Genomic DNA, 25029 nt, shown 5'->3' on the forward strand with positions numbered 1-25029 from the left:
AAAGCAGCACTTCTATCTGGGGTCAAGGCCAGAGCAACGGACACCTTATCCCACTCATCCTCTTCCTCTGATAAAGCCCCAGCCAGTACTGAGAAGTCTTTCTTCGTAAGAGCCTCGAGGCCTTTTTAAAAAGTCCTTGAAAAAGAAGGGGACAAAGGAAAACTGGAATTAAGAGAACTTTCCAGTCAGTTTCTGGTGGCTGGTCCAGTATGATGCCTCAGTTCCTGCTTCTCACCTGCCTCCTCATCACAGTTACACCTGCGGCACCAATTGGTGAGTCTTGTGTCAAGTCCTTGGCACATGGCACTGTCTGTAGGAATTTGCTATTATGTACAGACTATTAAGAGCTGGATTCCAGTATCTTAAATTCTGGGTCTAGAATAGTGTTGGAGAAGTCGATAACCTATGAAGGTATATTTTCAGAGAATTTCTGTTGTGTGTTCTATTTAGCCTCTTGCCTAGGCAACCAAAATTTCCATGGATTGGCCATGTCCAACAGCTTTCCACTAGTTAAATATTTCTTGGAGTATGTGTAAAAGGAATTCTAGACTCTTTATATTCTAGGCACTTTTATAGTTCCAACTTTAAGAGCAAAAATAAGATGTTTAGAGTTAAGGACATAGTTTTCTCTTCAATGATTTCAAGGGACTGACTGAAAGCTATGTCCCCAGGAAAGGCACAGATCTGGTCAATCAAATTTCTTAGTCTTGACATCTGAAAATAAGACTTTCTACACAAACTGAGTGATTTTTAAACTGTCTTCCTCCTCGGGTTTGGCACAAGACTGGCCAACAAGGCAAAGAAAAGTTTCAATTTCTAGTTACTAACAAATGTCTCTCCTTTTTCCAATAGAATTTAAGTTCTAGTTGGAAGACAGGGTGAGAGGAGGTTGAGATGGCGAGAACATTCCTTCTTGGCACTTTTGAGTAGCTCGGTATTTCATTGGCCCTGATTTATTTTTTCAGGGCAACTCAGGCCTTGCTCTCGCATCTTTAAGGGTACACATTAAAAATAGGCTCGAGACTCTAAGGATATGAAAACAGTGTAATGTGGTATCCTGGATGAAATCCTGGAACAGAGAGAGACAAAGGCAGAAAGGAAGGAAATCTAAATAAACTATGGACTTGAGTTAATAATAATGTATCAACACACTGGTTCGTTAATTGTGACAAAGGTACTATGTATGATATTAATGGGGAAACTGAGCACAGGGGATGTGGAAACTCTTGTACTATCTTCTCCGTTATTCTCTAAATCTAAAACTGTTCTAAGAGTCTATTTTTAAAAGATAACTTTGAACTAAGTTTACTCACCCTGTATTACTCACCCTGTAACTAACCAAGAGTCCCTTAAGGAAAAGTCATCCTCCCTTCAATTTCCACTCCCCTTCCTTCCCACTCTTTGCCTTCTTACTCTCTTCTAGTACCACCTGTACTCTCCAATCATACACCGTCTCCCTCCCCAGGTTTCTCTTTTTCTTTTTCTTTTTCCCCAGCCCTTCTTGGACGTTTGACTCAATGCCAGAGAAAGATAAAAGGAGAAGTTTGGGAGCTAGGGTAAGGGGGTGGGGGATGCTTGTCCTGGGAGGAGAGGGGAAGTGAGAGAAAAGGAGAAGGAAGGAAGGGGAAGGAGAGGAGGTGGGGAACCCGAAGCCAAGTGGGAGAGAAGGGAAGAGGACCGGGATGGAGAGGGAAGGAAAGAGATATGGGGGCTTCCGGACTGAGCGAGCGGCTGAGTCTGCGGACAATCTGAGGAAAGGCATCCGGTGTGAGGACCTGGCGGGTTGCGGACTCCTGGTTCTGCAAACCCGGGGACGAAAATGCGGGGACATTGACGTTACTTCTTTGCACTTGGCAGCCTCGAGGTGCCGGCCCTGGGGGTGCACAGACCTCGCTGAGTCCCCAGCTGGGGGGGCAGGGGGGGCTAACTCGAACTTTGAAAGGAACCCACGGGGCTGTTCTTTTTGAGGCTCTCCCCTTTGTGAATAAGTGTCAGCAATATAGGGCGCAGTATGCATAATACCTGAAGTGGAATGGGTATATTTAATGTTTGAAAATATTGCCTGGGTAACATTTTTTAAATTATTTATTTATTTTACAAGAGATAAATTTATTTTTAAATTTCTCCTGTTTGTGCCATATCTTTGCTACAACAGGAGAGGAAGTGAACTTTTAACAAACAGCACAAGAAATGACAGTTAAATTTAAGGAAAAACTTTATAAATCATGAAACAGGAATTTCTGTAAAAGCCATTAAAAGTTGAGTACCTAACCATTTTTTATAAAATTAGAGCCAAGGAAATGAATCAAATATTTCTATGAATTTATAAACACCTGTGAAATTGCCCTGGAAACCTTGCTTCATAAGAGAACCACAGCTAAGAGAGCAGATGAGGGAATTTTTCCCTTTAGCGAGGAAAGAGTGAGGACATTTCTTTCCGGGACAGGACATCAAACTATGACCTAGGGCATAGTGGGGATACCTCAGGGACATTTTAAAGGAAAGAGTTGCTCCTGCCATGGGTAACTCTGTAAGTGTGTGATTTCCAGAAAGTGCAATATCCTACTTATTTCCTGTCCCCAAACTGTCATATTCTCATTGGAGCCATTAGCACTAGGCTACACCCCCCTCTACATGCAGCTGAAGTTTAGAGAATAAACGTGAGTTTGAAATGTAGCCGGGGGAAAATCCAAAATATTTTCTAGATAACTTAGACTTTTATGATCATGGCCTAGCCATATTTAATTGTTGTGCATTATTTGCGAAAACTGAAATTCCTGCCCGCAAATCGGCCTTAATGTGAATTCCCTGCCTACAATGCCGGTTAAGTCAGCCTGACATGCATTAAGAAGGACAGGGATGGTACTCTCTGTCGAGTGTCCTTTCTAGAATTTCCTGGTTTTATAGATTCTTCATGCAGACAGTTGGCCTACATTAATTCAATATTTCCCTGAAATTGAGGGAAGCAGTGAGACTACTGGGGATATTGATGTCTTTAGTCATTAAAATGTTTTTGATGAGGTATTTGTCCATGAGATGTATGCACTAAAAGTGCATGCTTGAGAAACTTTGCTATATTATACATAATGACGCCATGGCTAATGGGGAATACACAAAGTTCATGGTCTCTCCAACAAGGTGATGGAATACATAGCAACATCCACTTCGAGACTATCTTTGGTAACTACTTGCCAGTATTCTGTGTATTTCAAAGCAGCTGACACATGCCAAATGCCTTTTCCTTTTCAGTGGAATGAGTTTTACACATTCATTATCAAGTCGAACTTCCCACTGGTGCAAAATTCCATCTATAATCTTGCTTACAAATGACCATCCAAATACTTTCGAAAATTTCCAAAGATGAGGAGCTTTCCACACTGTGATACAGCTTCTCCATTACTGGATAGCTGAACGAAATGTGCTTCTCCATAACAATTTGTTCTTGTTCTTGTAACAGGATACCTAAGTCCTCTTCCACAAGCCTGTTCCAGATGTTTGCAAAGTGATATCCTTCAGCCTTCTTTTCTCCAAACTATAGCTCTTAACTTCTTCCCCAGTAAATAATTTTAGGGTCCCTTCTAAGTCTGGTTACCTTCCTCAGGACACCAAGTTTGTCATTCTTCTTGTAAAGTGTAGCCTCCAGGTGTGAACACAATACTTGAAATATTGTCTGACCAGAGCAGGCTTCATTGAAACTATAATTCTAACCTCCCTTAGTCTGAACAACCACCCTTTCATCAAATGATTACTCGGGATAAAACGTTTAGCCTTAAGCCAACTCTAACTCTTAGAGAGATTTGAAATCATTTTGTAAAAGGCATTTGTGAAACATGTTGAAGGCAACTCAGGGAATCTTAAACAGGTAATTTGGGGACATTAGATTATTTCTTTCTGAGCCCAAAAAAGCCAAAATGCAAGACCAAGAAGGTGGACTCAGGCTGTTGTCTCTGTGATCTGAAATATCAGAAGGTGCCTCTGAGGTGTCCCTTTCCCTCCCAGCCCTAGATCCTTGTTCTGCTTACATCAGTCTGAATGAGCCCTGGAGGAACACTGACCACCAACTAGATGAGTCTCAAGGTCCACCTCTGTGTGATAACCATGTGGATGGGGAGTGGTACCGCTTCACGGGCATGGCAGGGGACGCCATGCCCACCTTCTGCATCCCAGAAAACCACTGTGGAACCCACGCACCTGTCTGGCTCAATGGAAGCCACCCTCTCGAAGGGGATGGCATTGTGCAACGCCAGGCCTGTGCGAGCTTCAATGGGAACTGCTGCCTCTGGAACACCACGGTGGAGGTCAAGGCTTGCCCTGGAGGCTACTATGTGTATCGTCTGACCAAGCCCAGCGTCTGCTTTCATGTGTACTGTGGTTGTGAGTACACTTTCCTGTGCTCTTTATCCTCCCCCATAAGGCATCAAAGAGAAAAGTGCCATATGAAATTCAGTCATGGTCATTTCTCAGAGTCTGAATAACATGGATGTAGGGCCACAGGTCCCTCCAGATTGTGATTTCTGAGATCTGGTCTTAGATTTCTGAAAAATTCCTGGAGAATAGAAAGGGAAAGGAGCTATGCATTTAATCAGTTCTTTTTATTTTGTCTTCGGTCCATTTAAACAACAGATTAGAAAATGAAATATTGATGTAGGTTATCTAAATAGTAGATTTCCAACATTTTTGAGCATGGAGAACCCATTTTATTTTATTTATTTTATTTCAAAGGATTAAATCGCATTTATTGTGTGCATAGCACTTCAAGCACAGCAAGTCTTCAACAAATGTTATTCCCCTTTCTTCCTTTATTTCTTAGAAAGCTCTCATGTCTCCAGAGTAGTGCTTCCATCAGGGGAAATATCCTCTCATTCTTCAAAATTCTCTTTGCCTTGGCTTGGCTCTTATTATTTGTCTGTCAGCGCTATTTATATATGATGGCTCTGAGAACTGAATATGAATCATATCTTCATTCAAATATATATATTTTATCAACAAATATTTTTGAGCCCCTACTGTGTCTGTCAAACAGGAAATGGATGAAGGAGAAAGTGCTCCAGACTGAGGAGTTTGCAAAAGTAAACTCACACAAATGTCTAGAACATTCACCCAAGATATGTCTCCTTCTGTGCTGGGCTCTGGGACCACAGTTGTTTCCTCTGCCCTTCGAGAGCCAATGGGCAGCTGGCAACCTTGCATGTGGCTGTCTGGGAGCTGCTCGGAAGACCCATTTTAAAACTATATATCAGATATCCATGTGGTAGTATTGTGTTCAGTATCCACAGATTTTTTTTTTTTAATGATATACAATGGGAAGAAGCTACTTGAGGTCAGTAATACTTTCAAATAAATTTTTGTGTTATCAGTCCCATCAAAATCTGTATACATTTAAAACATAGGGTACATAGAAGAGTAGGAGATAATGTTTATTAATACAGCTCCTGTTTGGTGATGTTTGAGATTTGCAGAAACTATGGACACCCAAGGGCCTGTGGATCTGAAGTTGGGAATCACTGACCTAAATGACAAAAGATGTCGCTGGGGTAGCATCTCTTTCCATTGGGTCTATGTAAACCCTGAACAATGAGAATTCTCTGATGTTGCCTAGAAACTTGTACCCCATGATTGAACTCATGAGACTCTCTCATAAATGAGAGTTGTCCTCTGGCCCTCACCCCTCACAAAAGGTCATCTTTATCCTTCTATCCTTCTAGATTTTTACGACATCTGCGATGAGGACTGCCATGGCGTCTGCTTGGATACCAGTGAGTGCACGTGCGCTCCAGGAACCGTGCTAGGCCCTGACAGGCAGACATGCTTTGGTAAGAAACTAATCTTGATATAGAAACAGGCTATCCAACGGACAAATCAAAAACTCTTCCTGACTCAGAGCTCCATGGTTTTTCCAGTTTGGGTCTCTGAACACTTGGAATGGTGTCAGCCTTTTTAGTTCATAACAAAAGCCTGAAGCCAAATTTATATATAAAAAAAATGTATAGAGTCAGCCGGATGGTTCAGTTGGTTAGAGAGCGAGCTCTCAACAACAAGGTTGCCGGTTCAATTCCTGCATGGGGTGGTGGGCTGCACCCCCTGCAACTAAAGATTGAAAACGGCGACTAGTCTTGGAGCTGAGCTGCGCCCTCCACAAGTAGAGTGAAGGACAGTGACTTGATTCGGAGCTGATGGACCCTGGAGAAACACACTGTTCCCCAATACTCCCCAATAAAAAAAATTACTTAAAAAAGTATACATATTTTTTACATATAATATTATAGTTTATATGTTAAAAAATACGTAATATTTAGGGACAGTCTAGAGTTGTGCTGTGCAATACAGGAGGCACTAGCCAAGCCATGTGTGATTGTGGAGCTCTTGAAATGTAACTAGTGTGACTGAAAAACTGAATTTTAATTTTACATCATTTAAATTTAAAAACTGATACTTGATTCAGTCATTGGAAAACTAAAAATGTTTTGAACAACTTGAGTAACCAACTATAAATTTTATGACTGGCTAAATATAGATCAAGTATTTCTCATGAAAATGTAGCATCCAAATCAAGACATGCTAAGTGTAAAATACATACTAGATTTTGAAGACTAGTTTTAAAAATTGAAAAAATCTCAATGATCTTAATGTTGTTTTATATTGAAATGAAATATTTTAGACATATTGGATTAAATGGACTATATTACTAAAATTAATTTTACCAATTTTTTAAACAAAATGTTTAATATAACTCCTCGAAAACTTTGAATTACATGTATAGCTTGCTTTGTATTTCTATTGGATAGCTTTAGTCTAGAATTATCCAAGGACAGACTCCTACAGCTTCATTAATATTATATAATGTTTGTTTCTCTGACTAGTAAGAAAGAGAAGTCAGATTACTTGTAGGGAAATCCAGAGTTGTCTAATTGTATCACATGTTTTGTTGTCTATAACTGCAAGAAAATAGATTTGAAAAACCCAAGATTGAAGATCATCTCTTTTCTCTTTTATGTTAGAAATCTTCTTGTATTAAAACTCCAATTGATTTTTAAAAAGTCTAGTGAGAAAGGAGGAGGACGTCTTTTCAAAAACAGTAACAAGGTCAGAATGGGATAGGGCTTAGGGTGAAAGGGATGTAAATGGCTTCTTATTTTAGAAAAGCTTTTGTTCTTCAGTCTCCTAAATGAAGCCACTGACCATCCTATGGAGCATGTTTAGGTTTAACAACCCCTGTAGCAGTTGTTAGGGTTCTTGCATGGTCCATTTTGACTATGTGATTTAATGCTAAAAAGTTTGGGGTGCGGGAGACAGTGGTTCCTATAACCTCTCCTCACCCTTCACACTACACACACACACACACACACACACACACACACACACATCTGTCAGAAAATATTTGGCTTCATTTTAAGGCAGGACTTGTTCATTCATTTAAAAAAATTGTTTAAAGTATAATTGACATACAATGTTGTATTAGTTTCAGGTATAGAACATCGTGATTAGATATTTACATACGTTTTGACGTGATCACCATGATAAGTCTAATTCATTCATTTCTTTGCTTTTATTTTATTACAACTTTTGAATAGGTAATATATTTAAATGATTCCCCAATTAAACAGCATGAAAAGTATACAGTGAAATGTCCAGCTCTCTTGTCCCCCATTTGTTCCAATTCCCTCCTCCCCTACCAACTCTTATATTATTTTTTTATGTGTGCTTCCAGGGTTTCTTCAGGCAGATACAAAAATCAAATATATACATTTATTTATTGTCCTTTTTCACACCAAAGGTCGAGTATCATATATACCATACATGTCTCTTGCTTAACAATTCATCTCTTGGACATCTTTGCCTACCAGCACATAGGGAAAAGCCCCCAGGTCCTACGTGGGGTCTGTCTGTCAGTTTCAGAGCATCATGAATTCTCTGCAATTAGTGGCAAAGTTTTGTGTTTATGTGCATGTGTCCATTTTCCCCTAGTTATTTTTTAATGAAATATAATTTTAATTATTTATTTTAAATTATGCAAGTTTTTTCAGGCAGAGAGGAGTATATAGGAAAATAATATAACAAACACTCATGTATCCGGATTTGACTATAGTTAAACTTTTCTCCCTTTTCTCTTAAAATAAAATTTTACAGATGCAAATAAAGTCATTTGACTCCCTCTTATTTTCTTCTGTCAATTTCTAGGGTACTCACTGTTTTGAAGTTAGTGCGTGTTCTTCTGGTCCCTATTTTCATGCTTTTATTATTTATGTGTGTTCCCATAACAATACCTAGCACTGTTTTGTGTGCTGTTGGAATTAATATAAAAATGATAACTTACCCTATGTGTGAGATTTTCTACAGAGCATACCCATGAAAGTGGAATTGCTGGGGCATAGTTTCTAAGTTAGGCTATAAATAATAACAAATCCCCAAATAACAATGGCTTAAATCAGTAGAAATTTATATCTCCTTCACAGAAAAAAAATCAGTCCTAAGGTCAGCAGGCTTGGAAGAGAGGCATGGGCCCAGCACTGGTGTGGCCACATCTGGGACAACTTCCAGTTCCTCTAACTGTCCACTTTTCAAGTAGTAGGTGCCCATGAAGATTCTAATCTTATTGACTATATTTTTAAGTTCTATGTGTTTGTTTGTTTGTTTGTAATTCTGCCTTGTCCTTTTACACACTTTTTTGGTCTTGGTTAATATCCTTTCTTTTGTCTGTTTGGTGATTGTTTTAGGATCCTCGTGTTATGGATTTTTCTGGATTATTCTGTTCATCTCCTGTTCAAAGCCTTGTGTTTGTTATCTTGCCAACTCTCTTATAATGGATCATTTCCTCATGTTTATGGCAAACCATCTTCTGTTGTAATTGTTTTTCTTTGGGGCTCTTGCTCTTATCACCTGCTTTGTGGAAGATTTACTGCAGAGCCGTTTTCAAATGCTTCTGTCAGGTATCACAGAAGCTTCACCAGCCAGGGCCAAATTTTATATCGATTTCTTAGCTTCAATATCCCCACACCATGTGGAAACTGTAAGTTCATATTTCAACCATGGCAGGGCCAGACTTGGGGCTTCTGGGGCTTTTTCTTTCTTACAGCCTCAGACAGAGAGCTCCCTTACTGCTTCCCAGGGTTCTACTCCCGATTTCATTGTGGGGACATCTCTGCCAGGGTCCTGGTCAGTTTTTGTTCCAGCTCCTTTCTTTGGCCCAGTGCCACACTTCCTGTCACCTCATGGGTGTTTAAACCCCAGACCCTGGCTTAAGTCCTATATCCAAGCCACGATAAATTTAGCTCCCAGCTTCCTCTCCTTTGTTTGTAGAAGGAAGGGGGTCGACATTTGTTGCCAATTGTGCATTTTTTGTGACAAAAATCTCTGTTTTTCATCACATTCTTAAAATGACTTAACAATCAGGCTTAAGTACAATATGGGAATATTTCAATTTTTAAAAGAAATTTTGACAGCAGTTGTTCATGTTATGACAGAAGACTGTCTCAAAAATTTTGTCAGATAGTTTATTCTGCAATGGTAAGTTCCTTTAATGCATTTAAAACACACTTTGATTTACAAGTTTGTATTTATTTAACAAACCTTCAGGAACTCATTGGACAAAGTGAGATTCACCAATGCAAATAAATAGGTGAACCCAGGTAACAAAAAGGAACTTCATTTTCCTACAGTTTCACCCTTGGGGGTAATTGGCAACAAGTAGGTGCCTTCTACTCCAGCAGAGGGCAGATGGACAAATAACTTGGTTGAGGAGCTCAGGTTGATAGACGTGATTATATTGAATTTCAGCGAGGGATTTGGGCTGTGGAAAAGTGTATCAACAGGATCTGAAAAGATGTGGAGATTCTGCTAAGGGGGTTGAAAAGATCGAGGTGCTCAGCAGTATGTAAACGGTGTGGTTTTTCTTCTCCAGATGAAAATGAATGTGAGCAAAACAATGGTGGCTGCAGTGAGATCTGTGTAAACCTCAAAAATTCATATCGCTGTGAGTGTGGAGTTGGCCGCACACTAAGAAGTGATGGCAAGACTTGTGAAGGTGAGAATGGGTAAGAAAGGATTCAAATCAAGAGCCCAGAATAAGCCACTGGCTTCTTCTTTGATGTTCATGAAAATGCCCAACATTAGAACAGTTTCCCCGAAAATAAGACCTAACCAGACTATCAGCTCTAATGTGTCTTTTGGAGCAAAAATTAAAATACGACCGGGTCTTATATAATATCATATCATATAAGATAACATAACATAACATTATAATACTGGGTCCTATATTAATTTTTGCTCCAAAAGATGCATTAGAGCTGATTGTCCGGCTAGTCTTATTTTTGGGGAAACACGACAGTTTGGCTTCATAAAGGAATGACAGAAGAGGTTGATCATCATTGAAAATGCTTGCAACAGAATTCAGTGTTGAATTTGTCTCCAAGACTTCACAGGAGGGAGATGTTGCATTTCACAAGAGGCAGAGAGCCACCATTAGAATTTGGAAAATAAATATCAGTAGTCTGTGTTTCTCAAACTTTAATGTGTCCACGAATCACCTGGGATCTTGTTGGAATGCAGATTCTGATTCAGTAGGTTTGGGATCAGGCCAAGATATTGCGTTTCTAAGTAACTTCTAGGTGACACCTATGATGAGGTGTCTATTACCTTGAGTAGCAAGGTAATAGAGGCAGGCAGTCTAACAAATGATTTACAGCAATGTTTCTCACACTTCCCTGCTGAGGAGAATCACCTGGGTGCTTTTAAAGCTGGCCCTTCCCAGGCCTCTCTCGTGGACACTCTGGTTCAGTGGGATGGGATGGGCCTTACAGTTTGTGTTTTTACCAACTTCCATAAATGTCTTACCTTCTTAGAAGTTTGGGAAACTGGTTTACATGAAGCCATTTTTTTCTTCGTGTGCTTTGCATTTATTGGAGATTAATACATTGTTTGGAGATCAGTAAAAGTATTTTTAATAGCAGGACTGCTGTATATATTGTATACGAATAAGTAATAAAAAGAATTTGAAATCTATGTCAAATAATTGAAATGGAAATTGTTTACTATTATTACATGAAACTTAGATAATGTCCTTTCTCTAAGGCATATTTGCCCTTGCAAGTTATCACAACTAAAAGTTTATCACTTCTACTTTAATAAGTTTGAATCTCATGACACTGGGAATTGAGGGGGAAAAAACCAATTCTTTGCAAATTATATGAAGAAATAATAGCTTAATTATTATTGTTTATAGAGGATATGTGGTTTATCCCACAGGATAATTGAATATGTGGCATAATAGAGTTATAATACTGCTTATAAAAGGAAAAATTATGGTTAGTGCCCACAATTTATTCCATACAACAAAGTTTGCATTATTAACTGAGGGACCATTAACCAGAATATTAAATTATTGTTCCTTAGCACAAGACAAAATGTACTTTAAATTTTATTGACTAAGAGTAATGTCCTGAATCCTCCTTAAATCTTAATTACTTTATGCAATAATCTTTGCATATTTGAATATTAATGAAACGTTCCATGAGGAACATTTGTAATTTTTCATGAAAATTTTAATGGAAATATTACAGTTAATCCTCATATTATTTGAAAACCTAATAATCATAACTAAAAATATTTTAGCAGAAGATAAAATTTGTATATGAGTTATGCTTTATGATTAAGATTCGTATTTGTAATCCTTAAGTTTTATTGATAGTCCAAACGTATTTGTTTCTTTAGCTCATCTGTTAAATAATTAATCTTCTTTTTTAAAATAAAAAGCTTTTTTTAATTTTTAAGTAATATTTATTATTTTGTTTTGAAAGTGTTATGTTCATAGAAGAAAACACAGAGGAATAAAAGAAAGATAACTAAAATGACCCTCAATCACACTTGCCAGGTATATCCATTCTAAGCACTTTGGTGTATCTTTATAAGAGACTTAAATCCTTTAAGCTGACTTAGAATTTCAATTTATCTGGCGCTGTGCAATTTTAGACCTGGCCCCTGAGTGAACATGTAGTCCAACCCTTCATTTTACAGATATTGAAATTGAGACCCAGAAAAATTAGACTTAAAGAAGATAATTTTTGAGGAAAAAAAAAAATTCCTGTTAATGTTGACTGTAACATCTTAATAGCATATTTTTATGCATGCTTCTATACTGTTATATATCATTTTTATCTATTTCAAAAACCCGTAGGAGTACTTTTATTCTTTTTAATTACACAGGTTTATGAACAGGTGATAGCCTATCTCTCTTAAATTTTGCAAAGATTAATTCATTACAAATTTATTTTCTCTATGTGTTTCACAAAAACTGATTCATCTCAAGTTAATTTACTGGTGTTCCAAAAAACTATTTTTTTTTACTATGGTTGAACTAAGAGTTATAGTTATAACTAGAAATTCAGCTTATACGTATCTTTCCTTGAGCATCTCAAATAATTTGAAAGCATTTTCTTTTATTATCTTACCCCTAGAACAGGGGTCAGCAAACTTTTTCTGTAGAGGCCAAATAGTAAATATTTAGGCTTCATGGACTATGTGGAATGTGTTGAAGCTACTTAACTCTGCCCCTGTAGTGACAAAGCATCCATAAACACTAGGTAAATGAATGGGCATGGCTATGTGCCAATAAAACTTTATTTACAACAACATATAGCAGGCCAGAGTTTGATGACCCCTGACTAGAAGATAATGTCCAGAGCCTACAAAGGTCAGTATTTTTCCTCTGCTAACTATGAAATCACATGGTGGTTTCTTCAGTTTTCAATTGAATATTTTTCCTTTTTGTCATTTGATTGAGTATGCTTTTTGAAAATGCAAAATTTTTTAAAGGGCAACTTTAAAAAACTGCCTTCTAAGAGGAATGTCACAAAGAGCTTGACTGAGGGGACTCTCTTAGTGTGTTGTCCAGGCTTCATTTTCATAGTATGCTGTCAGCCCAAGATGCGTATCCCCAGTGCTGTTATTCCTAGAGATTGAGAAGAGGGGCTGGTTATCCAACAAACTGGCAATAACTCTAATCCACCAAGCTGGTCCAGTAGAATTTATATTCGGTTCGTCCTTTTTACATCAATAATACTCTATAAAATTTTGAATTGGATAAATTAAATATTACAGCAATTAAGAAATGACTTTTGGGTCTTCTTCCCACCAAACATAACCTAACTATGAGAAAAACAGACAAATGCAGATTGAAGGACATTCTAGAAAATGACCAGTTTAAGTGAGTTGAGATGTAGATGTTCTAAGATTGTGCTTTGTAACTATAACATTTAATAGTTTTGGTGGGCTTCCCTACATGTCTTAGGGAGTGGGTTAGGCCCCAGTGATACTGTGATGAGTTAAGTATAATCCCCGAGGAAAAGTGCCATCCCAAGAACCAGAGTGTTTGGGGAAGAGGTCTGCGAGATTATTCCCTTTTCTTTTGGTTTTTATTGCAGACATTGAAGGATGCCACAATAACAATGGCGGCTGCAGCCATTCTTGCCTGGTGTCTGAGAAGGGCTACCAGTGTGAATGTCCCCGGGGTTTGGTGCTGTCTGAGGATAACCACACTTGCCAAGGTAGTACATGCCTGGGCTTGGCCTCTGCTCTGATTCATGCTTCTTCCTCCCTCTCAACCCCTGTCCCCCTACCCCAATCTCCCTGCCTTCCTCACCCAGATATTTCAAGATTCTCATCTTTCAGAACACCAGCTCTTCCAGCAGTGTGTGTCCCTAAATTTTCACTCTGGAATCATTCAAAAGAGAAGATCTCTAAGAAAAGATTACCAAAAAGCTAATTCTCATTTGCTTTTTAAAAAATTGTGGTAAAAAACTATATATAACATAAAATATGCCATCTAAATTAATTTTAATGTATAGTTCAGTAGTATTAAGTATATTCAAATTATTGTCCAACACCTCCAGAATTTTTCCATCGTACAGACTAAAACTCTACACCCATTAAACAACTCAGCATTTTTCCCTCCCCCAGCCTCTAGCAACCGCCATTCTGCTTTCTATTTCTATAAATTTGAATACTTTAGATACCTCATAAACAGGTGGAATCATACAGTATTTGTCTTTTTGTGATTGACTTATTCACTTAGCTTAATGTCCACAAGGTTTATCCATGTTGTAGCATGTGACAGAATTTCCTTCCTGTATAAGGCTGAATAATATTCCATTGTGTGTACACACCACATTTTGTTTATCCAGTCATGTTTTGATGGCCATTTGGGCTGCTTGTACCTGTTGACTATTGTAAATAGTGCTGCTATGAACATGGGTATGCAAATATCTCTTTGAGATCCTGCTTTTAATTCTTTTGGATAAATACCCAGAAATGGGATTGCGGGTCACATGGTTTCCTTTGCTTTTTACCTTTGATTTTTTTCCCTCAAATTTCTATTATTAATTGTATAATTAATACTCAATTTAGAAGTCTAAGACATGGATGCAGTTCTTCTCTTTTCTAACGGATAATTGAGTTGTGAAACTAAGTTGAAAGCCCTTAAGACAATTGACTCTGGGTGGTGAACACATAATGTGAGATATAGATAATGTATGACAGAATTGTGCACCTGAAATCTATGTAACTTTATAACAATTGTCACCCAATAAACTTTAATTTAAAAAAATAAAAAAGAAGAAGCTCTTGAAAACTGATTCTTCTCCATACATTTACAATACGAGCATCAACAATCTCTGAGAACGATTTTCTGGAAATCTAGTTATTTATGTTCAGAATATTAATTTATTCACCCACCAAATATTTAATGAGCAACTACCCCTGATTTCTTTTTACTGTACCATTTGCTCTGATATGTCCTCAAATATTATTGTCCTCACATATTTTCTGACAGTACCCATAAGTATTCCTTTTAGGGTATTTGTAGAACCTGAAGAAGTGAACATGGGAATGCTAAAGAGAAGCAATCTTTTTTATCTTTTCTATATTAAGTTAAAATGGAATTTATAGTCAGGGTTTATGGTTTACTGAACAATGCAAGGACAATCTGGAACTCTTCCCCAAGTGCACTAACACTGTTTTTATTACCTCTGTTTTATGGGCCAGTAAAGTCGAAGCAGGACCGTTATAAAATTTAAGCCTATATCAAAGCAGTACTTTTTCTGTATTACCAATAAATTGTGTTTGTGCTAAAAGTTAATCTTTTGGGTGTTTCAGTTCATGGAGTTATGCTAGCCACACTTTGAAATAAACCTCTGTTGAACTGAAACTTGAACACAGTATTTCCTCATTCGGGGAATGATCTATTTCAGGAGCATTATTTGACCACAGCCTTGGGAATTAAGAGTCCTGGTTTTATTCACCAGCCTCATCGATTTCCTTGAGGATAGAACAAAAAGCTCAAGTTGTGTGGGGGTGAAATTCATTCTCCCAGAAGACTTCTTTACCCCGCTCCCCTTCAGCCTTCCCGGTTCTAACAATAGCCCCTTTGTGCTGCAGTCCCCGTGCTGTGCAAGTCGGACGCCATTGAAGTGAGCGTCCCCAGGGACCTGGTTGGCGGCCTGGAGCTCTTCCTGACCAACACCTCCTGCCGAGGAGTATCCAATGGCACCCACGTCAACATCCTCTTCTCCCTCAAGACGTGTGGCACAGTGGTCGATGTAGGTTTCTGCTGAAGGATACTGGGAAATAACCCAAAGCCAGTTATTTGGGGGGTGGTTTGACAGAGGTATGCAGTATGGCTTCTGTCCTAGATGAAATATTTCTAGTTTTGTTCTTTTTTTTAAAGCTGGGTGCAGCTCACGGTGGCTCATGTGGGGATCGAACTGGCAACCCTGGTGCTATCAACACCATGCTCTAACCAACTGAGCTAACCAGCCACCCAAAATATTTCTATGAAAGAATGGAATTCAAAACATCCATTTTGCCATTTATTTAACAAATGTATTATTGACCATCTGCTGTGGTCCTAGCTCTGTGAGGATGGGACGTTAAGAAGACATTCTACTATTTCTGTTCTCAAATAGCCCCATCTCTCCAGTATGTGTAGACATTTGCTGAGTACATCAGCATCAGTAGCAATTATTTTACTTGAAGAAAGCAACTGATACAGATGGTGGTCCATTTATGAGGCAGCAAATGAGTTCAAGTATTGACACACGTGGAAGTAAAAGGTTTATACTTTCATCCAAGAATCTGTGCACAGCCCTGTGCTGGGGTGTCTGAGGGATATATGAAATCAGATGCCTGATTTTCAGGAATATACACAGTAGTATTGAGATGACAATATACACGAAATATACATGAGAGACAGTGATCCAGATGACAGGTGCTGTAGGAGGCCAGAAAGGGACAAACACTAGGGCAGTCAAGACAAATAGGACTCCAAGTGGAGTGGGAGCATGTGTGTGGTTTATACAGGCAGAGAGGAAAAGAAAGGGCATCTCAGATGGGAAACAAGTGAGCAAGTCCCAGCGATGGGGATACTTACGGCTTATGCTGCGGTGAATGGGCAATGCATCCTAACTGGCAAGGAATTCATTCTGGAAAAGGAAACTGGAAAAGTAGATGGGGGGAGATTTGCCTTGTGTGCCAGCATGAGGCGTCTGGGCTTTAGCCCATAGACATGGGGTTAAGCAGGTACCACAATGATGAAATCAGAAGTGCGCAAGAGGTATAGGAGAAAGGGGACCTGAATCCTGGAGATCAGTGCAGAGACCCTTGCAATCATTTGATTCCACAAATATTGATTTATTGAGTCTGACTAAGAGAAAATCAGAGTGCTAATGAGACTTGGGGGGATACATGGGGAGATATTCGAGGAGAAGGTGGTCCCCCTTTGGCAAGTTTTGTTTATTATGCCTGTGGATAATCAAATGGAAATGCCTCATGATGAGTCGGAGTTTCTGGTACACAGGAGAGTGGATGAGGCTGGAGATAAAACATTGACAATTACGTGCATAAATGTGTCAACGGAGTTCTGTGTGAGGGTAAGTTCAGCACAAGGTCACGCCGCAGCATGATCACTGGTCTAGGATTACAGACAAAAATAATATACAGAAGCTCCTTTTTCCTAAAACATCAGAGCTTTGAATTGGCTGATTCTGCATAGCTCGGGTTTTATGAATAATATTCCAGAACAATGTGTGGGTTGACCATAAAGTCATATGTAAAAAAATTAAAAATAATAAAAATAAAAATAAAAAAAGACTTCAGCAACCAAATCTCTAATGTGTTTTGAGGATTGGAGATTGTTATAATTAAGAGGAGTGGGGGGAAAAAAAAGCTTTGTAGAAATAAATGTAAAATCTCTTTCCTCTCCTCACCCTGGCCTGGCTCAGGTGGTGAATGACAAGATCGTGGCAAGCAACCTTGTGACAGGTCTACCCAAACAGACCCCAGGGAGCAGTGGGGACATCATCATCCGAACCAGCAAACTGCTGATCCCTGTGACCTGTGAGTTTCCGCGCCTGTACACCATTTCTGAAGGATACGTTCCCAACCTTCGAAACACCCCACTGGAAATCATGAGCCGCAGTCATGGAATCTTCCCGTTCACCCTGGAGATCTTCAAGGACAATGAGTTTGAAGAGCCTTACCGGGAAGCTTTGCCCACCCTCAAGCTTCGAGACTCCCTGTACTTTGGCATTGAGCCATTGGTGCACGTGAATGGCTTAGAAAGCCTAGTGGAGAGCTGTTTTGCCACCCCCACTTCCAAGATCGATGAGATCCTGAAGTACTACCTTATCCAGGATGGGTAATTATGCTGCTGCTTAAATGGTTTATTATTCCCAGTTTACATCTGAACTCTAAGTGCAGAAGCATACGGAGTCATTTCCTAAAACGACACGGCAGTCTCCTGGAGTCATTTCCTAAAACGACACGGCAGTCTCCTGAACTCTTAATTAGTGCAGAAACCATTTATTTATTACATTTTGGAGGTAAAAACTGGTGATGGAGAAGGGAGTCAAAAATGACTCCAAGGGGACTAGCTCGGATGACTGACTAGATGCCATTAACCAAGACGAATGAATGTAGGTAGAAAAGCAGATGTGAAGTGGAACTATTGAATATAATTCCAAGTAATAGAATTGAATTGTAAATGCCTACAGGATACATAGGAAGAGCAGTTCAGGGGCCAGTTGGAAATGTGTATCAGTTAGACCCAAGAACGAGGTCAGGACTAGAGATAAAAGAAAGAGAATCACTCCTGTTCATGAATGAAACTATCGGGTTGATTAACCTGTTCAGAGAGGGTAGGCCCTGAGGACCAGGTGGGGGCTGAGAAATGCGAGGCGATGAGGAAATGGAAACAGCAAACGTCGGCTCCTCTTTTCAGAAGTTTGATAGTGAAGAGAGAATACTTGGTAGATTTTAGGAGAAGAAAGATCAATCAAGTTTGTTTTAGTTTGCTTGTTTTTTTTTTTTTTAATTTATTTTTAATTTATTGGGGTGACAATTGTTAGTAGAATTACATAGATTTCAGTTGTGCAATTCTGTATCACATCATCCATAAATCACACTGTGTGTTCACCACCCAGAGTCAGCTCCCCTTCCATCACCGTACATTTGATCCCCCTCACCCTCATCCCCCACCCCCCAACCCCCTTACGCTCTGGTAACCACCAAATTACGTTCCCCAGATTAATTTTCAAACCCCGTGGCCATCCTGTGGTCACCGACTGCCCTCCAATCCCCTCACTAGTTTGCTTGTTTTATACGAAGGAGATTTCCATATTTCCGAAGGCTCCTTGGATTGAAAACCGTGTGTCACAAGGTATTTTTGGAAGCCCAGCAGTTATCACGCCCATTGCTTCCGTCCTAGGATGTTCACACGCCAAACTCCAGACTCATAGTAATATCTCATCAGTTTCTTCTCTGTTCTCGGTGTCAGATGGGACATAGCTCATGGAGAATCAGGATCTTTTAGACCACAAAAGGGAAGTGGTCTAGTTAGAGCCCCACAAGGGTGCCTCCAGTTCATACCCTTCGCTAGCTGGCCTGATAGACCCTTTGAAATGTCTCCTTTGCTTTTCCTTCTTCAGATCTCCCACCACAGGCAACCTTTGCCTGCTGCTCCCCATCTCTTGCACAGTGATTTGCAAACCCTGAAGCACATTAGGGTCAACGGAGAAGGTTTTTTAAAAAAATAGTAATACCCCAACCTCATTCTCTGTATTCCGCTTTTACTGACTTAGTTCCAGCGCCCATCATCTTTCACCTGGACCGCTGAAACCGCTTCCTCACGCAGCCTACTACATCTCAGCTCTCAATTCTCAGCTCCGCAGAGTCCCTGGGTATCCAGTCAAAAGGAAAAAATGTATATTTATATTCCCATCCCTGCTGAAAACCTTTTAATGGCTCTTGATTGCCTTTGGTTGGTAAATTTAACTTTACCAGCAGGAGTACTTTTAGTCTTAGATTCTTGTAGTCTCCTTAGCGTTTTTCAGAATATGAAAAATTGGTCACGCTGAGCTGCTTTGGAAGGCCAATAATAGGCCTCGCGGGGATCCATAGATCGTTGGATAGCTTGCCATCTTAAAGTGACCTCCAGAAAGTTCTAAAATGGAAAGTAGAGGCATCATTTTTTATTTCTTTTTTTCAGACACATACATAATGCTAGATAGATTAGGGAATGAATTTACTTTTTGAAGGAGAGTGGATTTTGGTTCCTGTTTAATTTTTTTTACAGCTCTATTGAACTACTATTGGCATACAATAAACATATAATCAAAAGAGAGAACATTTCTCTCACACTAAGAGTTTTATCTATCCTTCATATTTCATGTTGCAAAAATGAATGCATAATCATAACTCAGTTCCTAGGAAAACATGTAACCTGTAATCTCAATAAAAACTTATGAAGTTTATTTATATATTCGTTATTTAGACCCTCAATTAAGGACTATATCTTTTATTTTGGACAGTTTTAAGAAGCTGTGCTATTTAATTTTCCAGCCCTTAGCACATACAAAGCAGGGGGGAAAAAGCTGTGGAAGAAATTTAAATGCTTAAAAAGCAGAGACAAGAACTCAAAAACACAGCTGTGTAGGCCTATTTAGTAAACAGGCCAATAGTCCCATCTCCAGTATAATAATGGGTAGTACAATAATGGTGCATATAAGATAATCCCTCAGGATAAAATACAATTCTCAGCTTGGCTCCCTGTGCCTCACCCTCTGACCTCTATCTTCTCCAGTTTCTATTCATGCCAAAGAGAATTACAGGCAATTTCCAAACTCTATTGTTTCTTACACCTCTCCTGATTCTGCACCTGTTGTTTGTTTTGCCTGAAATCTTCTTCCTGTCTGATTCTTACTGGTTCTTCAAGATTCAGCAGGTTTATTTCCTCCTTGAAGCTTTCCCTGATTTCTCCCTGAGCTAAAAACCTTCCTTCCGTCTCCTTCCTCCTTAATGCCTAGCCTATAAAAAGGGTCACTGAATATTTCCCCAATTAATTATTGAATAAGCATTTATCATAATAAGCATAATGCAGTTTACTTACATTTATAAATTGTTTGATGACTCATTGTCCTCAGCTTAAATTGAAATCAGGCTAGTTTCCCCTGATATTTAACACATCTGATTCACCTCCCTCTAGATTTAGTTTGCATACACCCTGAGAATGCAAAATAATTTAATACGTGCCTCAGCAAAGTAGAATTAGAAAGTTAATCTCCAGAAAAAGAAGCATGTTGAATTCCTAAGTCAAATATTGGACGACTTTTGGATAATCGGTTTCTTTGGATTATCATATACTATCATTCCTTTCTTTTAGCTTATGAACTTGAAGTTGACAGAGCTAGTATTGTCTAATCACAGCAAACACCAAATCAAGAGCAAGAATTTGTCCTGGGTTCTATTCTGTAATGTGTTACCCAGGAACAAACTCTCTCTGCCTCATTTCCCCTTTTAAAGAAAAATAATAAAATTTTAAATTTATTTTGAAACTCTAATAGTATATTTTATTCAACCAGATTTCTCCAAAATAGTTATTTCAATAGCGAATCAATAAAAAAATAATTAGTGAGATAGTTTACATTCTTTTTCCTGCTAAGTCTTTGAAATCTAGTGTGTATTATACACTGTAAGCACAACTCAATTATTTTTATTTTATTTTTTATTCCCAATTCCCCACCCCTCTAGTATTTTTAGATAAAAATAAATTGAAAATGCTGAGACACTTAGATGAACATGCCATTTTAATATCATGTTATTATTATTACCGTGTTTTCCCGAAAATAAAACCTAGTGGGACAATCAGCTCTAATGCGTCTTTTGGAGCAAAATTAATATAAGACCCGGTATTATATTATATTATGTTATGTTATGTTATGTTATGTTATGTTATGTTATGTTATACTGTATTATATTATACCCAGTCTTATATTATAGTAAAATAAGATTGGGTCTTATATTAATTTTTGCTCCAATAAACGCATTAGAGCTGATTGTCTGGCTAGGTCTTATTTTGGGGGAAACACGGTATTATTATAAATATTGGACTATAAATTCCTTGATTTCATAGACCATATTATTCATCTTTATATCCTCTGCATCACCCAGCAAAGTTTGTTACACAGATTAGATGTACAATAGGATTTATCATAGAACATAATCAGAAGATATAGAAATTAATTTTACCTCAGGGAAATGAATACATAAATACAAAAAATAACAGAAAGCCCATTATATATTTAGATCTTTAGTTTAGAGGAATACTAGTAGTCATACAAGTCAAGATACCTTATTTTTAAACAATTTTATTGGATTTTTCAAGCACTGAAACAGCGATTAGCAATGAACTAGAAAGTGGTCTGCAAGCAAATGGAGCCCAGTGTCTCAGGAGTTTATAGCCGATCCTCACTTTTTTCCTGGCTGGGTAGACAGGGACTGTTAGGTATCCATATAAAGGAAAATATACTTAGAAGAAAGAAGTTCATTTGGAATTCAGAATGGAAAAGAAAGTACAAGTGTGATCCTTTAACCTTTAAACTTTAAGGAGACAAGTTATATCAGCACGAAACCTTGGCCTGGACTATTCATAATATTTCTTTTCCCCCAGCTAACCATGAGGTGAGCCTAGGAGTTCACTTTGAGCAGTAGACCTAAGATTAAAACCCTCAAACCCAATCAAACTACAGTTTAGCATTAAACTTTGGAAAAGAGGAATTAAAACAATTTGGAGGTGAATGACTTTTCCCGATAGATCCAGTTATTTATTCTCTAAGAAACTTGGTTCTTTATGCAGCTCTTTGATGCGCAAACTGGGGTTTGTTCAACCTTGAATCCCCTTCAGGGTAAGTCTTGAGGTATTCATGAATATTTATGAAATCTAGTTAAAGAAAAGTCTTCTCAAACCAATAATAATGTATGCAAATGCAGAATTCCTACAATATAGTACAAACAAAAATACAGCCTTACAAAGATACCTTTGTTTTAAAAGGTATTTTTGAAATAAATGTTACCACTGTTGCTAATACTTCAATACATTGACTAAACAGGAGGTCCTTGTGCCATTTGTGGGCACAGTGAATGACAGATGGGACAGACAGTGTTAATGAACAGAGCTGTGTCTGAAGATGCCTCACAGGAAGGGAATTTCATTTTTCCTTCATTCTCAAAAAGCTTGAGCGCAGCCCAGCCCCCTCCACCCAGTTTGCCTCTCCTTGGGCCAAATACAGTGGACTGGATTGTTTTTCCACCTCTGTTTAAACAATCAAGTCTTATGTGCTCTCCCGTCCTACTTCCAGCTGTGTTTCAGATGACTCAGTAAAGCAGTACACATCACGGGATCACCTAGCCAAGCACTTCCAGGTCCCTGTCTTCAAGTTTGTGGGAAAAGACCATAAGGTAAGCTGAACACCTTTGTAACCCCCTGGCCTGAGCCTCCCTTCTTAGTGACATTCTATGAGCTCATGGTTAGGATCTGCATTGCATCTATAAAATAGACTGTAAAACTAGCCATCTAGAAGCTTCACACCTTCATGAATATCATCATTATCTGTCCCCCTCCCAATAAAATAACTGTACTTGTTCAAAGGAAATACTATAGGATCACAATTTTAAATCCTCCTAGGGTAGGTGTTATAGTTGAAAAAGCCTGTGTGATAGTCCCATGGCAAAGACTATGGACAGAAAATTCACAGACAAGACAAAATAGTAAAATGGTCCTTGAAAATAATACTTAAAATGCCAATTAAAAGAATTATAAGACTATTTTACATACATTAAATTTATAAAAGTTATAAATCACAATGCTTGCAAAGTTATAAGACGTATACTGTGACAGTATAAATTGGTACACTTTCTGGAAAGTTGCGTGACGATATGTAATGATAACCATAAAACCATCATATTCTCTTTTATCTAAAAATTCCAATTTTGACAGTTTCCCAAAAATAAACAAGCAAAAAAAGAAAAACAAGATTTGTTGGATGCGTTTATAGAGAATTGTTATAAAGGGAGTGAAAAAGAAAGCCCCAAACAAACAGGGCTGCAGTATATCAATGAGTGCAGTATTAAGCAGTTATTAAAATGATACAGAAACATGGAAATATATAAAAAGGAGATATGAATAAACTGTTCTAATAATTTGCATGCATACTGAATATGCTACATTTAAAAAAATACATACGTGAATAGAGATTATAAGAGGCTAGAGTATGTTAAGGTAGCAGTATTTTATTTTTTGTTTCAGTAGAGTTGTTGAAACTTTTTAACAAAAGGAAGTTTAAGAGCCCAGCAATCTTTCCACACTGCACTTAAGTGTATTCATGTCATTTCCAGCTATACCACTGTTCCAGAACAACTGCTAACCATGATGGCTAAGGCTGATCTCCCTCATCCACTAGGCAGCGTGCTATGGGAAGTTACTTATAGGGAGAAGCTTGGAGAAAGAACTTGTTATTTTACACAGAAGTGCATGGGAGCTGATGTTATTCCCAGACCTTGATGTGAGGGATAAAGACGTTAACATTATTAGATGCTGTCTTCACAAAGGTCTCTCCAGGCCCTGCACAAACGCAGAAGTTATGGATGTGGGGTTTTAAATCATCCACGGGACTGTGTGTTTGCCACGTTACTGAATGTGTGAATTTGGGCAAGTTCCCTCACCTCTCTTTACTCATCTGTAAAATGAGGGTGATGACATCTTACCTCAAAGGATTGCTGTTTAGGTAAAATGAGGTAATATAGAGGGTGCCAAAACCATGTATACACATTTAAGAAAGGAAAACAACTATTAAAATTGTAATACTCAATCTATACCGATAATAAAAGATGGATACAAGTGATGTGTATACATTTTTTGGGCATCCCTGGTATATATGAAACATGTGGTATGGTGTCTGCCTTGAGAAAGTGCCCCACACGTGACAGCTGTTTTCACAGGTTTTGTTCATTATAATCATGGTCTTTCCAGGAAGTGTTTCTGCACTGCCAGGTCCTCGTCTGTGGAATGCTAGAGGAGCGTTCCCGCTGTGCACAGGGCTGCCACCGGCGCATGCGTCGTGAGGCAGGAGAAGGCCAGGACACTGCCGGTCTGCAGAGCCAGATGCTGACGAGCGGCCCGATCAGCATTGACTGGAAGGAGGAGGGCGATCCAACACCCTAGTCCTGGCTTCCGGCTGCCCGCCTCTTTGGACCTTCACCCCGCGCCTTCTGAGAACATCAGTCAACACTGTAGAACCCTGCTCTCTTTTAAACCTCATGCTGTGGGTTTAGACGAATTCCCACAACTGACTCACTCTGATTCAGGAGAGGTCAGCTCACTGCTGACTGACCTGACCCAGTTGGGGCTTCAGCCTCCTACGGAAGAAAACTATGCTGTCCACGGAGAGAGCAGCTCACCCCATCCCCCCATTCTTTCCTAGGATAAAACATGTAGTGCAGGATGCAGTAAGACCCCAAAATCAGAAGCTGGGTATAATATTTCAAATTCAGAACTTAAAAAAAAAATTAAATAGTTGCTTGAAACTATGACTTAAATACTCAGTGATTCCTGAAATATGTAAATAATAATTATACCCTGAAATTTCAATTCAAATACAGAATAGTTATAGGAGATTTGGAAGTTTATCAGTATAAGTGTGAGCTAAAAAT

The 25029-nt window shown here is 38.6% G+C and overlaps 1 protein-coding gene across 2 annotated transcripts; it reads left to right on the forward strand.

Moving 5' to 3' along the window:
- OIT3 (oncoprotein induced transcript 3) lies at nt 1-25015 on the forward strand. 2 transcript variants are annotated; one of them, XM_033130759.1, is made up of 9 exons: nt 1-273; nt 4000-4374; nt 5706-5813; nt 9899-10021; nt 13416-13538; nt 15427-15587; nt 17268-17683; nt 22680-22779; nt 24350-25015. In XM_033130759.1, exons 1-9 carry the CDS (start codon nt 210-212, stop codon nt 24539-24541), a joined length of 1662 nt encoding a protein of 553 aa, XP_032986650.1. In that variant the 5' UTR covers nt 1-209; the 3' UTR covers nt 24542-25015. The 2 variants fall into 2 exon arrangements, with proteins under 2 accessions (XP_032986650.1, XP_032986652.1); XM_033130761.1 differs by lacking the exon at nt 9899-10021 and having other exon boundaries at nt 141-273.
- Nucleotides 25016-25029: the final 14 nt, after the last annotated feature.

Source organism: Rhinolophus ferrumequinum, chromosome 16 (genome assembly GCF_004115265.2).
Source record: "Rhinolophus ferrumequinum isolate MPI-CBG mRhiFer1 chromosome 16, mRhiFer1_v1.p, whole genome shotgun sequence".
NCBI classification, from domain to species: Eukaryota; Metazoa; Chordata; class Mammalia; order Chiroptera; family Rhinolophidae; genus Rhinolophus; species Rhinolophus ferrumequinum.

Excerpts from the sequence above, each read along its gene's own strand:
- OIT3 (XM_033130759.1), top strand. The coding sequence starts at position 210 with ATGATGCCTCAGTTCCTGCTTCTCACCTGCCTCCTCATCACAGTTACA. Across the intron at positions 274-3,999 it reads TACACCTGCGGCACCAATTG|CCCTAGATCCTTGTTCTGCT; the intron begins GTGAGTCTTGTG and ends TTTCCCTCCCAG. Across the intron at positions 10,022-13,415 it reads TGATGGCAAGACTTGTGAAG|ACATTGAAGGATGCCACAAT; the intron begins GTGAGAATGGGT and ends TTTTTATTGCAG.